This window comes from Myiozetetes cayanensis, unplaced genomic scaffold (genome assembly GCF_022539395.1).
Source record: "Myiozetetes cayanensis isolate MyiCay16 unplaced genomic scaffold, myiCay2020 scf6-25, whole genome shotgun sequence".
Classification (NCBI taxonomy): Eukaryota; Metazoa; Chordata; class Aves; order Passeriformes; family Tyrannidae; genus Myiozetetes; species Myiozetetes cayanensis.
In genome coordinates this window covers 61,148,094-61,162,324 of record NW_026087853.1, presented here as the reverse complement: position 1 = coordinate 61,162,324, position 14,231 = coordinate 61,148,094, and the positions used below count along the sequence as shown (strand labels likewise).

The following is a 14,231-nucleotide window of genomic DNA, read 5'->3' as shown; positions in this document are numbered from 1 at the left end:
ATTTGTGCTGTGATTATCAGTTGTTGTTGAACCTGAGATGTAGAAATCACGTCAAATGGGGCTCAAGTCCCTGCTCAAAGTGTTCTGAGAACCAGACAAGAAATGCCATAAATAAGAGGCCGCTTCTGCCAGTTTTGAGTTCTTTGCTGTGCTGTTGTCCACATTCTAAGGAGAGGGGAATGTGCCACCAGCCCATCCCTGGGGGAGAGGTGGGCATTATGGTTTGAACCACTTCTGCTTGGCAGAGAGTCAGACCAAGGTAGTTATACTGCCACAACAACCCTACAACCACCCCTTATGGAAGAAGTCGAGGATCACCTCTTCCAGCTCCATTTTAGAAGGAAAACAGCTACAAATATCCTCTGAAAAGCACTTTCCTGCCTGGATGCCAAGTGGGACTCTGGGGATATGGCAGGCAGGAAAACCAAACACACCCCACCCTCAGGTGGGTGATAAGATAAAAATTGCTCAGGCAGAGGCAGCTCTGTACATGCAGAGGAGCCCAGCTCAGCATTTTCAGGGCTTTACAGTACCAGCAGAACACACCTACTGTGGGCAACACCTGAAGGAAAGTTTAGGTGGTAAGATGGAAAATCTGACCTGTATTGTCAGAGTTCAGTGTAGATAATGCTTTTATTTCTGGTTGAGTGTGCCTTTATTGGTATACATTATATATATAATGTATATACACATAAATTACGTCTATAATATATATCTTATACCTATATGTGCAAATATATCTCTATATAGGTATATGTATGTATATGTATACATATATGTATATTATATATAATATTATTATACACATATATAATAACATACATTATATAGTATGTACATTTATATAAATATGCATACATATGCATATATTATTATAGGTACATTAATATATAATATATAAACATTATATATAATGTATATCTAATAATAAATATGTATGATATATGTGTATATTTTATAGGTATCATATATAATATACATATTTAACATTTATATCTCTAACACATATTTATGACATTAAAAATGTGTAATATTTTTCTATATGTATGATCTGTATTTAATGTATATATGGCAATGCACTTTTCTGAGCCTTTGACACAGAGCAGCCTGCTGAGCCAATTGGAGACAAGAACATTTTAATTAAAATAAGGCTGAAAAAAGACAAACTCAATAAATAATGACACTCAAACGAGTAGAATTCCAATTAAATGCAACAAATCACCAGATTTGTGAGAGTCACACCAGAAAGAACCAGTTTGCATCAGTCTTATACTGGTTTCAGTGGGACTCAGGATATAATGAGCAGAGCTTTCAAGTCTCACTGGTAAAAATAATGTAGGAATCCTTAATATTTATACTGCCTCCAGCAAGACATCAGTTTAAAACTATCTTCATGTACTGCCAGCCAGAGCATGCAACAAAATCCCTGCAGTCATGTTAAGACAGTCTTGTCCCTTAAATATTTATAAAACGTTTCTACTGTTGCAAATAATTGTGGGTATCACCATTCTAACTAGCCTTGGATTTGAGAACACAGAGTTGGTGTAGGCACTAGTTAGCAGAGGTTTCCAAATTACATTTTGGGTTTTTTAATAACTGCTTTTTTAAACAGGAGCATTCTCAAATGCATGTCAGCTATTATTATGAGATAACCAGAACAGTGTTATCAGTACCTGCTCCTACACCAAAAAAAAAAAGAAAAAAAAAGAAAAAGAAACTGAGGTGTTCTTAAGAAAACAAAGGCAAAAATAAAAGTCCAAACTCCTGCTTTGTGGCAGGGGGGCTTGATCTTGTTACCTAGAGGAGGCTGTTGGTGCCTGTAGCTTGTAACACATGAGCTGCTGCTCAGTTGTTCATGGTGGAATCTCACTTTAAGATCTTCCACATCTTCCTCCTGTGGGTGGTTTGTCCCCTGAAAGCTCTGGGTGTGAATGGCAGAGGAGAAGAACCACATGGTCTTTGTTTTTCTGGGCAAATTGTCTGTTTATCTGCCACTGCAGACTCACCTTCGTGGGTTTTGGCCAGTCAGGTGGACACAGCACCACGCAGGTTCTGCCAGTGTGGCTCAGTTGTCTCCTAATGGAATATCTTTGCTGTACACAGATGTTGGGAAATATCATTGAATCAGAATTCCTTTGCAAAATCAGCAAGATTAATCAGAGGTCACACGCTCCTTTTAAAACAGGGACTGATTTCAATTTAAAAATCATTAAGAAGAACTTTATTCATAATTATAATTTCTTACAATTTCTCCTTTTTCTTATTTTTAGCTTTTCTATTTTAGCTTTTCCAAACAACCAGCTTTTTTTGCCCTACATTTTTCCCTTCTGTGAAATTATAACCACACATCAGCTTGTTCTTTCATACATCCTCTATTTTACTATCTGTTAGTCAACATTCATCTCTCCTCCTTGACATTTTACCTTTCCCATACAATTTAAAGCACTCTCAGTGAAAATATTCAACTGTAGGCCCACTTCTTTCTTTTATTTTCTCTCTCAAAACCCAGCTGTGTTCTTGGAGAGCCTCTACACAGATGGGCATCACACTTTTAAGCAGCTGAAGCTGTCCTTGACCATAACCACACCTCCTCAGAATCACCAAGAAATGACCATTTAGATAAAATTTAATACGTATAAAACTCAATAAAAGCAAGAGTGCCCTAAACACCCTTGAAATGTGGACCTGCTCCTCAGTGCTCAGGCTTGTTCTCAGTCTTATTCAAAGCTGGTGTACATCAGAAAGCCAATCAGACAGCACAGTCAGCACTCAATTAAAATATGTACATGTATTTATGCCTATCAATAACACACGCTATACAAACTGGATTCAAACTGCCTATTACAGGTGTAAACCAGCAACTCATTATCTCCCTTCCCATGCAATCCAGGAACAGAACCAGTTATAACACCCAAGTAGTCAGATCAAGTAGTTTACATGTGATCAGCAGCAATGGGGACACACCTCAGGCCATCTTGTTCTATTCAAAAACATCCCTCAGAGATTCCCCCTGCTCCAATATCTCCTGACGTCCTGCAGTTTGCTTGGTGCTATCCCAAAGGCACTAAGGAGACCTTAATACTGAAAGAGGCTTGTAAGAAAGATGGGGAGAGAGTTTTAACCAGGACTTGTAGTGACAGGACAAGGGACACCGGTTTTAAACTGGCAGAGGGCAGGTTTACATTGGATATTAGGGAGAAATCCTTCCCTGTGGGGTGGGGAGGTGCTGGCACAGGTGTCCCAGACAGCTGTGGCTGCCCCATCCCTGGAGGTGTTCCAGGCCAGGCTGGGATGGGGCTCTGAGCAACCTGGGCTAGTGGAAGGTGTCCCTGCCCATGGCAGGGGGTGGAACAAGATGATCTTTAGGGTCTCTTCCAGTCCAAACCATTCCGTGGTTCTCTGAACATTATAAAGAGTTTCATTCCAAACTTCTTCCACAAGCAGTGAGCTGGCGCCTCCAGTGAAGTTAAACTCATCAAGTTGATTCAAATTCTCCCCAGTTTAAAAGCCCATCTCCCAATTCTGAGATTGAGAGCAGAAGAAATAGAGGTTCATGGTTGAGATCAAGAAAAAAAAAAAACAGTCTCTTTAAGCCACTTTCCCAGTTGATTCCTACTGAAATTAACTTTGCCCAGCTCCTGAGCTTCTGTGCCTGAAGACACACACGTGGATGGTCTGTGCTGAGCCCTGGCAGCAGCTGGGTGGTGAAGAGCTTCCCTCTGAGAGTTGCCAGTTTTTACCCATGCAGATATGCTTCAAGCCAGTGCTCCCCAGAATTCTTCAGGGAACTGCAGAAACAGAAGTTAAAAAAATTGTTTATGAAGAGACTATTCAGTTTTCTGGGAAGTTAAAGGAATAAATTGAAAAGATGGATTTTAGAGTGCGTGGATATCTCACAGCAAAATCTGACTACTGGGAATGAGTTGAGAGGATTTAAGAAAGAGGGGGAAAAAAATCTTTCAAATTGCCTGTAGAAAAATCTGATTAAACTCAGGTTTGACCATGGACACTGATTTGAAATGGCTGCCTGTATCCCCCCCTTACATGACAGGACAGCGCAAAACTATCTTGTTGATTGATACTTACTGCAAAATATCTACAAAGGCTGTCAGTAAAGTCTTGCTTTTATATTCAATGCCATGCTTCTCACAAAGGCTTTTCACCAAGGGAGCCACTTTCCAGTAGTTGTGTCGAGGCATGGTGGGGAAGAGGCTGCACAATGGGATGAGACAGGGTTATTGTAAGGCTTGGCCTGCACTGCTCTCTGTCCTCCCCGATCAAAATATTCCCCCAAAATATCTCCCCCAGAAGGGGAACAAAAGGTTTCCTGAGATGGCTCATTCCTGGAAACAAAGAACAGTTTGGGTGGAGAGAGACCTTAAATATCCCCCGATTCCACCGGATCCTTTAAGGTCCCTTCCAACCCAAACCACTGTAGGATTCCACAGTTCTAAGTGCCCCACATCACTGCCACTCTTATGCCCAAAATTATACTCACTGGTGCTCTATTTGGAAGTTCAGGTGTCCAGTGAACCAATCATTGAACAAAGATTGCTTCACATTGCAGGTTGCGTGGAGCTGGGAGGGAAAAAGACCCCAAAAATACACGATTTAGGTTTTGTTTTCCCACAAGTCTGATGTTTGAGCCCCAGCAACCATTGCCCACCCTCATCTTGCATAAAGGAAAAGTCAGGGATTACAGCCATCATTGCCCTGAGGAAATAAATAAAGTCTAGACTAGCCAGGCTCTCTTTTTCCCTTAATAAAGGGGAAAATGCTTAGAACACACTATGTGGTATTATGTTGCTAGAGGCATTATATATGTGAATAAAGTTGTATTTGCATATTTATTTTTATCAGATTTTATCAAATTTTGTCAGATTTCTCTTATCTGCAATAGACCTGCACCCTGTAGGGTAAAAATAAAGGCATTCAATCCCACTTGGCTTCCTTTAGTTGGTCTAAAAGGGAGATTGACTGTTTCACTATCAGCACTTTTCTGTGACAGAAAGGAAAAAATGCTGTAAAAAATATATCAACACCTTTCAGTCAAAACCCAGGATTTTTTTTAATCTAGATGTCTTGTTGTTTTTCCCACTGAGGTTTTAAAAGGTTTGATTATTACAGCAAGGATATTGTCTTTGTCCTGTAATTCAGAAGTGCAGACCCAGCATTCCAGAAGAAAGGAGCTTCTCACCTGAGTAGACACCCAGTCCTCGTTCTGGTCATACTGGATGTCCATGGGGATGTGGTTCATCTGTGTCACCCAAACAAACCAGGTGCTCTCAAAGTACCTGGGCAGGTAAACAGAGAAGCACTTGTTACATCTCTAATCCCATCCAAATTTACCATTAAAACACACATTGCTGCCTCTCTTAATCTTTTATGCAATTCAGGATTTGCTGTTCCTAACTTTTAGAGTGTAAAAACCAATTAATTTGCAGTTGAAGATGTCCCTGAGCAGCGACCACCACCCTGAAGTTAAACTGTTCCTTCTTGACTATTTATCGCTGAGAAAACTGTAGGGACTGGGACTAATTTTAATTTATTTCAGTACTGATTACAAATATTAGTCCTGAGGACTCCAGATGTCCTGTGTGTTACCTGGACAGCCAATAGTAAATCATGAAGTTCTTAAATCCCATTAAAGGAACATACATGAGGCAAACTCGGATGTTGAAAAACACAATCAATATCAGGTCCTGAAAAAAAGAAAAAACCAAACAAACCAAGGTGAAAATCTGCCTTTGTTATTGAAATCCTTCCACTCTGTCCTCTCCCCTTTACTTGAACTGCAGCTAAAAACTGTTCTGATATATGGATTTTGTATTGGTTTATCAAGAGGAAGCTCCACACCACCATTCTGCAGCAAGTTGAGTGTATCCCTAAAATATTCCCACAACACTCACTTAATAAATGCCGACAACAGCTCTGTCATCACACTCTGTCTAGGCCTGAGTTTTCTCTTAACTTTTATTTATCTGCTAAAAAGGCTAAAAAGCCTTTTCTAAACAATTCTCCTGAGTTGCAGCGAGCCCAGAATCAGCCTTTCTGATCTGAAACTCCCCAAACAGAGGTAAATATTAATATAGTGACATTATTTGGGTTTTCCAGATGCTGAAGCTGTGCTTACCAGCCACTTTTTCCTCTTGATTGCAAAGTGGAATATGGTCAGCTGGAAGAAGGGGATGATTGCAATTGGGGCCAGCACTGAAGGAAAGAATGAAAAGAGAGAGGCATTTATAATTTCACTGCATCACAGCTCTTACAGAATGGTCTTCTGTGAGAACAGTGATTCTTCTTTCCAGTGGAAGAAAAATTGCTCTCTTCCATTTATACCAACTTTCATGCATTCACCTAATCTCTTCCCCTTTTTTTCTCATCACTTCTTCATTTCTTTCCCATCCCTTTCTTCCCTCTACTTGATCCACCCCCCTCTGGTACTTCCATCACATAACCCTGACATAGGGGGATTCCTCCTCAAGTGGACCTTCTTGAACATGAAGGAAGCTCTCTGGAGCTGTCACTTCAATCTTTAAAACACCTGTATTTTGGAGAGGAGATGCCCTCCTGATTTGGGGATACTCACAGAAGAAATACTTATGCTGGTAATTGTAAGGCATGAACTTCTTCTTCTTCTTTCCAAGCTGAAAAATGAAAAGATATTGTAATTGGCCAGTGAAAGACTACACAGAAACGCTCCAAAAAAGGCTTACAGGTAATCTGGATTTTGTAGGAGTGCTGAGGCTGTTGGTGCTTGGAGAGGAACAGGTTGTTAACATGGAAACTGAGTCACTAAGTTGGTGGGTTCCAACTTTGGAGATTGGCACTAGCTGACCTTTAAGGTGCTTTCCATCCTAAACCATTCTAGGATTCTATGAATGCAGGATGTGTCTGCTGTGGAAGCTACATCTGAACTTCTGTATCCCAAATTTCTGAATAACAGAGGAGAGGGTGGTCAGATATGACATAGTTTGGAAGCTGTCCTATAATGTCTGTAAAATTATTTCTGCAAGATCAAGGTACTGAATGCTCTATAAAGAAATCTGCCTTCTTGTTTTGTTGAATACTTTGTCTTCAATTACAGAAAGATTTACAAAAAGCACAATTCAGTTTATTTCTTTGCAGTGTATTTTTTCGTTGTTTGCACTAAAGGATTCTTAACATCATCTGAAATTTTTATGCTTATAATTGTTCAAAAGACAAAATAACAGAGAAGGAAAGCAAATTGCATCCAGAGCTCCCCTATTACTAAGACAAAACTTTAACACCTCAAAGACGTCTTCCCTGGATCAAAACTGAAACAACAAAGGAAGCAGACAAACAAAACCCCTGAAATCCATTTTGCCTGGCCACAGTGTGTGGTATTTTGTAATTCTCATTACAGAAGCCTTTCTGAGACAGCAGAGCTGGAATTTTCCATGTGCCTTGGAGAGCTGAAGTTTCTTTGCTTATTACCAGCGAAAGGAGAGAAAGAGGCTTTATTATAAGAAGCTGATTAACTTGCAATGAAGTAATTTCATCACCCTCTGAGTAAATAGAATTAGCAGGAAAAGAAAAGGAAAATGAGACCTTGGTGATATCAGAAATCATAATGGTGCAGGGAGGATCTATTCCTAGTTTTTCTTTTTATGAGAGCTATAAAATTTCAGATTAAGAAATCGTCTGTGCTTGTGTTTGGTGCACATACTGGTCCTGAAGGATTGAGGTGCCAAACAGCCAGAAGGACCCAGAGGGAACATCTGACTCACTAATAACCAACTAATAACATCTAACACTAATGCAAGTGCACTGACTCACCCTCTGAGCTGCCTCCAAGGTGCTCACCCTTCCTTAAGCACTGATTGCAAGAGCTGGCTTCTCAGGAGCTGGTGCCTCAGCATTGTAATAACCAGGCAGTACAGGAGACTCTCAGACCCTGGAACACTTTGGGGATTACCACAGAATCCTGAATGGCTTGTGTTGGAAGGGACCTTAAAGATCACCTACTTCCAAGGCACAACCTGGATGATTACTATTATTATTATTATTATCATCCCTCCCTCCATAGATTTCTGCCATTAAATCTGCTTTTCCAAACATCCCCACGCTCACCTCCACAGAAAGTGTCTTTCCCAGGCTGAAGAGCAGGGGGTGCATGTTGAGGTCGGGGTCCTTACGGAAGCAGTTGGGCTTGGCGTGGTGCTGGTTGTGCAGGTGGTTCCACCAGCTGGCAGGTAACCCCTGGAGAAAGGGAGCACCAGGGACTCAAACCCGAGCCATACCAACGATCACACTGCTCTCTATCCACCTCTTACTGACAGCTTGCACTGCAATTCCCTCCTAGCTGATCCTGCCTGGATAGAGGGACCCTTCCATGCACTGCTCTGCCCCCATCAGCCCCAGAGAATATTCCCACCGTGAGGGAAATACCTTCAGGACGTTTATCACCACGACCTGCAGCAGCCGATTCCACCGGGGATTCCTGAAGACAGAGCAGTGCCCCAGATCGTGCTGGAACCAGCCCATCTGGATCTGCAAGACAAAAGGATCAATGAAGAAACAGAATCTTGGCAGCACTGCAAACATTTCCCTTGTAATGATAATTTGCCTCCATAACATCGTAGTGTGATGCATCTTCCTTCTGCTTTGGGAAAAAAACACTCCCTGATGTCTTCCGTGCTCAGTGATGAGAACTCCCAACCAAGCCACTGTCCACTAAAGCTGCTCAATTCCAGGTCCTGACTTTATCTGGAATGTAGGGAAAGCAGCAAAGCATCCCAACAATTAACTGTTACAGCATAGAAGTCTGTTTGCTCCCATCACAAATCATGGATTTCCAAGTAACCAGCTAGAAAGTGGAAGAATTTCCAAGTCCACAGCTTTATTGCATTCCATATTCCCATGGAAATACAAGAGTGCTCTTTGAGGAATATCCATCCTAGCAGATATTAGGCAAGTAGAACAGATCATTTAAATGAGTTCATTTGCATTTGTTTCATGGATGTCTGAGCAAGTGTAAGCTTTCAGCTCTACTAAGAAAATCTTTCTTCTTCCCCTCACCCTCCAGTTTATCCCATCTAAGGGCCACAAAGTCCTATTCCCTCCTTTCCTGCACGGATCCTGCCCTTCTATGGTTGAATTTACTAATCCAGTCAGAAAACTCTTCAGGGTTAGTGAGGGAAATTGGCTTATAAAGGACCAAAACAAACATCAGAGAGAGGGAACAGGGAGCCAAAAGTGCAGCTGAGAATGAAATATTCCCTCTTTTGTGATTAGATCAGCTCATGCCATCTTGTGAAACAGCCAGTTCCACAACACCCCACCAACTCTTGGGCTGTCAGCAAAACCAGGTTTGCTGGAGGCAACAGAAATTGTGACGTAGAACATGCTTGGCATCTTCGGGCAGGTAACAGGACCCGAGGAGAGGCAGTGGAGCGATGCCCGGGGTGTGAACATTCCATGAATCCTCTCCATCTGCAGGAACCAAACACGTCTGCAGCGCTGAGCAGCTGGCAGCACTTTACCTGAGCCACAGTGAAGAACACCATGCCAGTCAGGAAAGGCACCAGGGAGATGCCAAAGTACCAGACCACGAGCCAGGATGCAGCATCCAGTACCAGGAGGTGAAGGAAAACCAGGAAGAAGAAGAGGTAGTTTGGCCTCAGAAGTCCCATCTTCTCAACCGTGCAGCGCAGCTCACGGAAATCCTCCAGGAGGGATTTCTGAGGGTAAAGTTAAAATTAAGGCAGTGTTTACTTTGAAAATGTAACACAGCAGACTTGGAAACCCCAAAGCAGCCACGGGAGTCAGAGGAGATATTCTGTCAGAGGGGACTCAGAGCAAAAGCAGGCGTGAGATCAACGGGTCCTGCTTCTGCTTTGATACTGAGACATCAGAGTATCAGAACTGAGCAGAACCTGGGGCTGTGGAGCTCATTCCTTGCACCCCGGGGTGGATTTAGTGATCCTGGGATGGTCATGTTTCCATGCCTGACTAGCACAGCTGCATCCCCACCCCCCAGCCCATGGCACGGCATCTCCTTCAGAGAGCAGTCCTGCTCCCTCTCTTATTTTCCTTCTCCTCCCAGGCTGAACCCCGAGCTGTTCCCAGCGCTGGAATCTGGGACACTCACCTTTTTATTGGACTCAAAGCTGGGTTGATCTGGTGCCAGCTCCCCAATCAGCAGAGATCTCAAGTACTTTTTCACCAGGGACTTATCGTTGTGAAAAGCTACAAAGGCATCCTGAGAAACACAAAGGGAGGGAGTGAGAAAGGGCAGGGGACTAAATGCCAGATGCTGAGCCTCTCCTTCCCTCAAGCCTTTGATATAACATGTAATCCACTTCCCCTTGTCCAGAACCCTTTGGGTTCCTCCTGCTGCTCTTTGCCATCGACTGGAGCTCGGCCCAAGGACGCTGGAGAAGTTTCAAGAAAGCAGATTTCATAAAAGTCCCTGGGCGAGGCTGGTAATGAACATGAAAGGGTTTGACGAAAAACTCTTTGCAGAGGCAAACAGGTTCTCTCATCTGCTTGTTTCAGCACAGTCTGCCCCTAGAAGGCTCCAGCCAGCAGCCCTTCCCTATGGATGGGACCCAGGAGCTGGAGAACACGTCAGGGAATGGGGTGTGTCTTTGCCATGCTTGGGATGAGGCTTTTGAACTCCTGTTTGGATCCCACTGGGGCCATAGGGAATATGTGCTGAAGCTCCTTACACAGCAGGACTGCAGCTCCCTGCCAGTTTTCAGGCTGGGTGATGTTTTGGGGAAGTAGGTAACAGCAGTGACACAAATGGGTCCATCCAAGAAGCATCTGAAATCCTAGTTTTAAAATCAGATACAAGCAGTGGAATAAAGGGTGACATTCCAGCTAAATCGAAAGTCTTCTTTAGCTCGGTGAATTTTTCCAGAAGAAAAGTGGAAAGGCTGACCATGCTCTTTTTAGCTCCAGAAAGAGTAGACATTGCAAAATCCTCAGTGTTTGAGCAGCCAGGTACTTGCTGATTGTGGGTGTGAGAAACAACTTCAGTCCTGAAATAGCCAGAGCAAGGTGATTTTTTGGACATTTGGGCTTTTTACAGACACCCAGTGGCCCTTTGTCACAGTGACAAGTGAATAACTCTGTCCAGACCCAGAGGACTGGGGAAATCTTTCCATCCTGATTATGTGCCCCTCATCCTACAGGTTTTTATCCATTCTGATATGCCTCCCTCCTGCCAGGAATCTGATCCAATCCCTAAGTATCTATATTGCAGCTTGGAAAAAGGAGCCACAATCCCTTCAGGCAGGAATCCCTCTCCACAAGATCAGTATCTCAGATTCTTATCACTGAAAGCCTCTTGATCCTGCCTGTCCCTTCTCCTCCCCACTCTAAGGCCCCGATAATCATCTTAAAATGAGATTAACTTTAAGAGCTATCACCTGCAACACACATAACTCCCAACATTTGACATCAATGCAATGTTCTTGCTGATATTTTCAAATCAATCCACACAGAAGAAGAAAATTCTCACTATATATATACAGTTATGAGTTCTAAAGTAGTCAAAGAGTACTTGAAAAAAAAATCCTGGATCCTGGTTTCAGGTAAAGTCCTGCCCCAGCAACTTTTTGAGACACCTTCCAGTCCTGCTTTTCTGCAAAAGTGGTTTTTTCTCAGAATATATGACCAGAGCAGCATTTTAAAAGCAAAAAAAAAAAAAAAAAAAGATACAGATTAGCAGAATGCAAATTGAGAGCAAGACAGAAGGATATTGCTGTGATGAACAAAAATCCACACTGTACCCACAATTTTGGCTACTAGTTGTGGTCCTTCTGTGCTCAAGGGGATGCAGCACAGCTACAGGCTGGAAAAGGCCTTTAAGGTGAAGTAAAATCAGACTGTAATTATTGAAATAATAAAAGCAGGTAGGATCAAAGGTCATCCTTTAAACATATTCACCCCAGACACATTCACTGTGGTGAAAGCCCCTGGGTGTCTGTAAATGAAATAATCTAAATGTAAATGAAATAATCTAAATGCAGGTCCTTACACTGCAGGAGATGGGAGGACATTGCTTGGGGCCAAATAATTCCACACATTCTGCATTCCTTGAATCCTTTTGTAAAAAAAGTCCCGTCACAGAAGCTGCAGGAGGTGGCACCAGGATCCCTGGGCTGGCTTGGCATGGCTGGTCTAAGCTCTTAAATCACTGAGGTAGAGGAGAAAGCCAACAAGACTCCAACCCTTCTTTTTCTTCCTTTGAGAACACCAGGTATTTTTCTGCTTCAGCTTCAAGCAGGGAAATGTTCCATTCAAGGAGTGAAATGTGAAAAATAACTGGTCTGGTTTATTCTGGGCTGTGACCGGGGAAGTGTTATCCCATTTCAAACTGCAACCTGAGGGATTAGACAGGCTAAGGAACTTCCTTCAAGTCAAAAAGTCTTGTTGTGACAGGAATTAAATCTCCCACATCACAAGCTTATGCCCTAAACCCGGCAATGTTTTTTAATGCTCATATTTCTGACTATTCAGAAATTCAGTTATCTCCTTTCAGCAGAGAGATCTGCTTAGAATTTGTTATTTCTGTCAACAAGTAACAGAGTTATTTCAGAGAAATCCACTAAACCAACACATTTTTGCAGGAGATCTATTTTCAGATACATCTGTGGAAGTTTCCCTTGCCTCCTGCAGCCGCCGTGCTGCTTTCTCAGCCCCAAGAACAGCGACAACCAGCACGTCCTCCTGCCCTGGCCCTGGAACCACCTTCCCGCTCTGTCCTCCCGGCTCTTACCGTGGCATCCTGCCCAGCATAGTGGCTGATAACTCTGCTGCCTCCAGGGTGCTGCTTGGAGAACCTGCTGGCATCGTAGACCTTCCTGTCGATGACCAGCCACTGTTCGCGGCCGTGCCCGCGGCCGTCGCGGCTCCGGATCTCCTCCCAGGTGAAGAGCTGCGGGAAAGGTGGAACGGGACACGTCCCCTTCTCGCTGGGGCCCGTCTGGGGAGCCATCCCTGCTCCCAGAGCTGGGATGCACCGGGCTGAGGCTGGACCATCCCACCCTGCCCGTTATACAGCTCCCCGCAGGCCACTCCCTGGCGCTCCACGGGCTGGTTGGCTCTCCTTGCCCAAACACACCCTGCCCAAGCTCCCTGCCCTTCCAGACGCTCTGACACACCCCTAAATAAAAGCCCTGCTGCTTCTTGCGCTTTCTGAGCTGCCTTTAGAAGGTCTGGTTGCTCTGGGCTGCTCCGCTGAATGCAAACAGGAATAAACAGACAAAATCAGGATTATCTGTTATCTCTGAATGGTCTCATCGCTGCCCAAAACTTTCAGGTCGTCCTTCATCTTTGAAATTTTCTGTGTTGACCCTGGCATGGTAAATTCATGTGTCTTTCTTAACTAAAAGAGTCAAAATGATATCAAATCAGAGTAAAGATGGTAAAGATTCAGAGTAAAGAAAGAACACAATTAGGAAAATATCCTTAAATTCCAGTTAGTTTGGCTTGTTCATTGTATACTTTGCATAGAGCTGTGAAAACAGAATTTCCTGTATATTCTTGCATCATTCAATTGTTCAAGTAATTAATTTAGGAGTCTGTAACATTAGAATATCTTGGAATTAAGAGTAATAATAAGAATAATAACAATAATAACTGTCAGCACTAAGTTTGGCTGTAGATTCAGGGTTCCCAAAGCTATGCTTAAAAGCAACGTTGACAGAATTAACCTTACTTAAACATTACTCCTGAAGAGACAAAATCTAAACATCTCTGATGCTGAGAAGATCTGCTGTGCAGTGCAGAGGTGAAGAGTTCTCAGCTGGAACAGAGAGCAGAGAGAAGAAGGCAGTGCCAAGCTTCCTATGAACACACAGCAATTCTGCCCACGACCCAGCAGAAACTAAGCCCACATAAAGGAAATACTGCCCTACTTGAGATTTAGGATTCTTTTAATCCTGGCTGGATTTTTTTTTAATCCAAAATTATGAGCCCTGAGTGCTTTTGAGGAAGGTACAAGCAGCAGGCAGATATGGTACAGTCTGTTCCCAGTGACAAATATGAAGTCTTGGTTTTAATAACATTAATTTTGGGAATTAATACCAACCCAAAAGCAGTTGGATAGAGAGAGCTGCAGTCCCACAGAGCAGACACCTGCCTTGCCCTTGGCCCTGCGTGGAGTGGGCAGTTTTCTGGCTGCCACAGAGCCTGAAATGATGCAATTCTAATTCTTTAAATCATGTATCCTCTTGCAAATTAATCAGTCAAGCCTA

The 14,231-nt window shown here is 43.0% G+C and overlaps 1 protein-coding gene across 1 annotated transcript; it reads right to left on the bottom strand.

Moving 5' to 3' along the window:
- Positions 1-2,277: 2,277 nt before the first annotated feature.
- LOC126650427 (acyl-CoA (8-3)-desaturase-like) lies at positions 2,278-12,970 on the bottom strand. The gene is made up of 12 exons (XM_050335224.1): positions 12,752-12,970; positions 10,115-10,225; positions 9,507-9,704; positions 8,413-8,514; positions 8,095-8,223; positions 6,590-6,647; positions 6,134-6,210; positions 5,605-5,702; positions 5,198-5,294; positions 4,499-4,578; positions 4,087-4,212; positions 2,278-3,788 (listed from the first exon to the last, which is right to left on the bottom strand). The coding sequence occupies exons 1-12, from the start codon at positions 12,968-12,970 to the stop codon at positions 3,737-3,739; spliced, it is 1,347 nt and encodes a 448-aa protein (XP_050191181.1). The 3' UTR covers positions 2,278-3,736.
- Between the last annotated feature and the right edge of the window lie 1,261 nt (positions 12,971-14,231).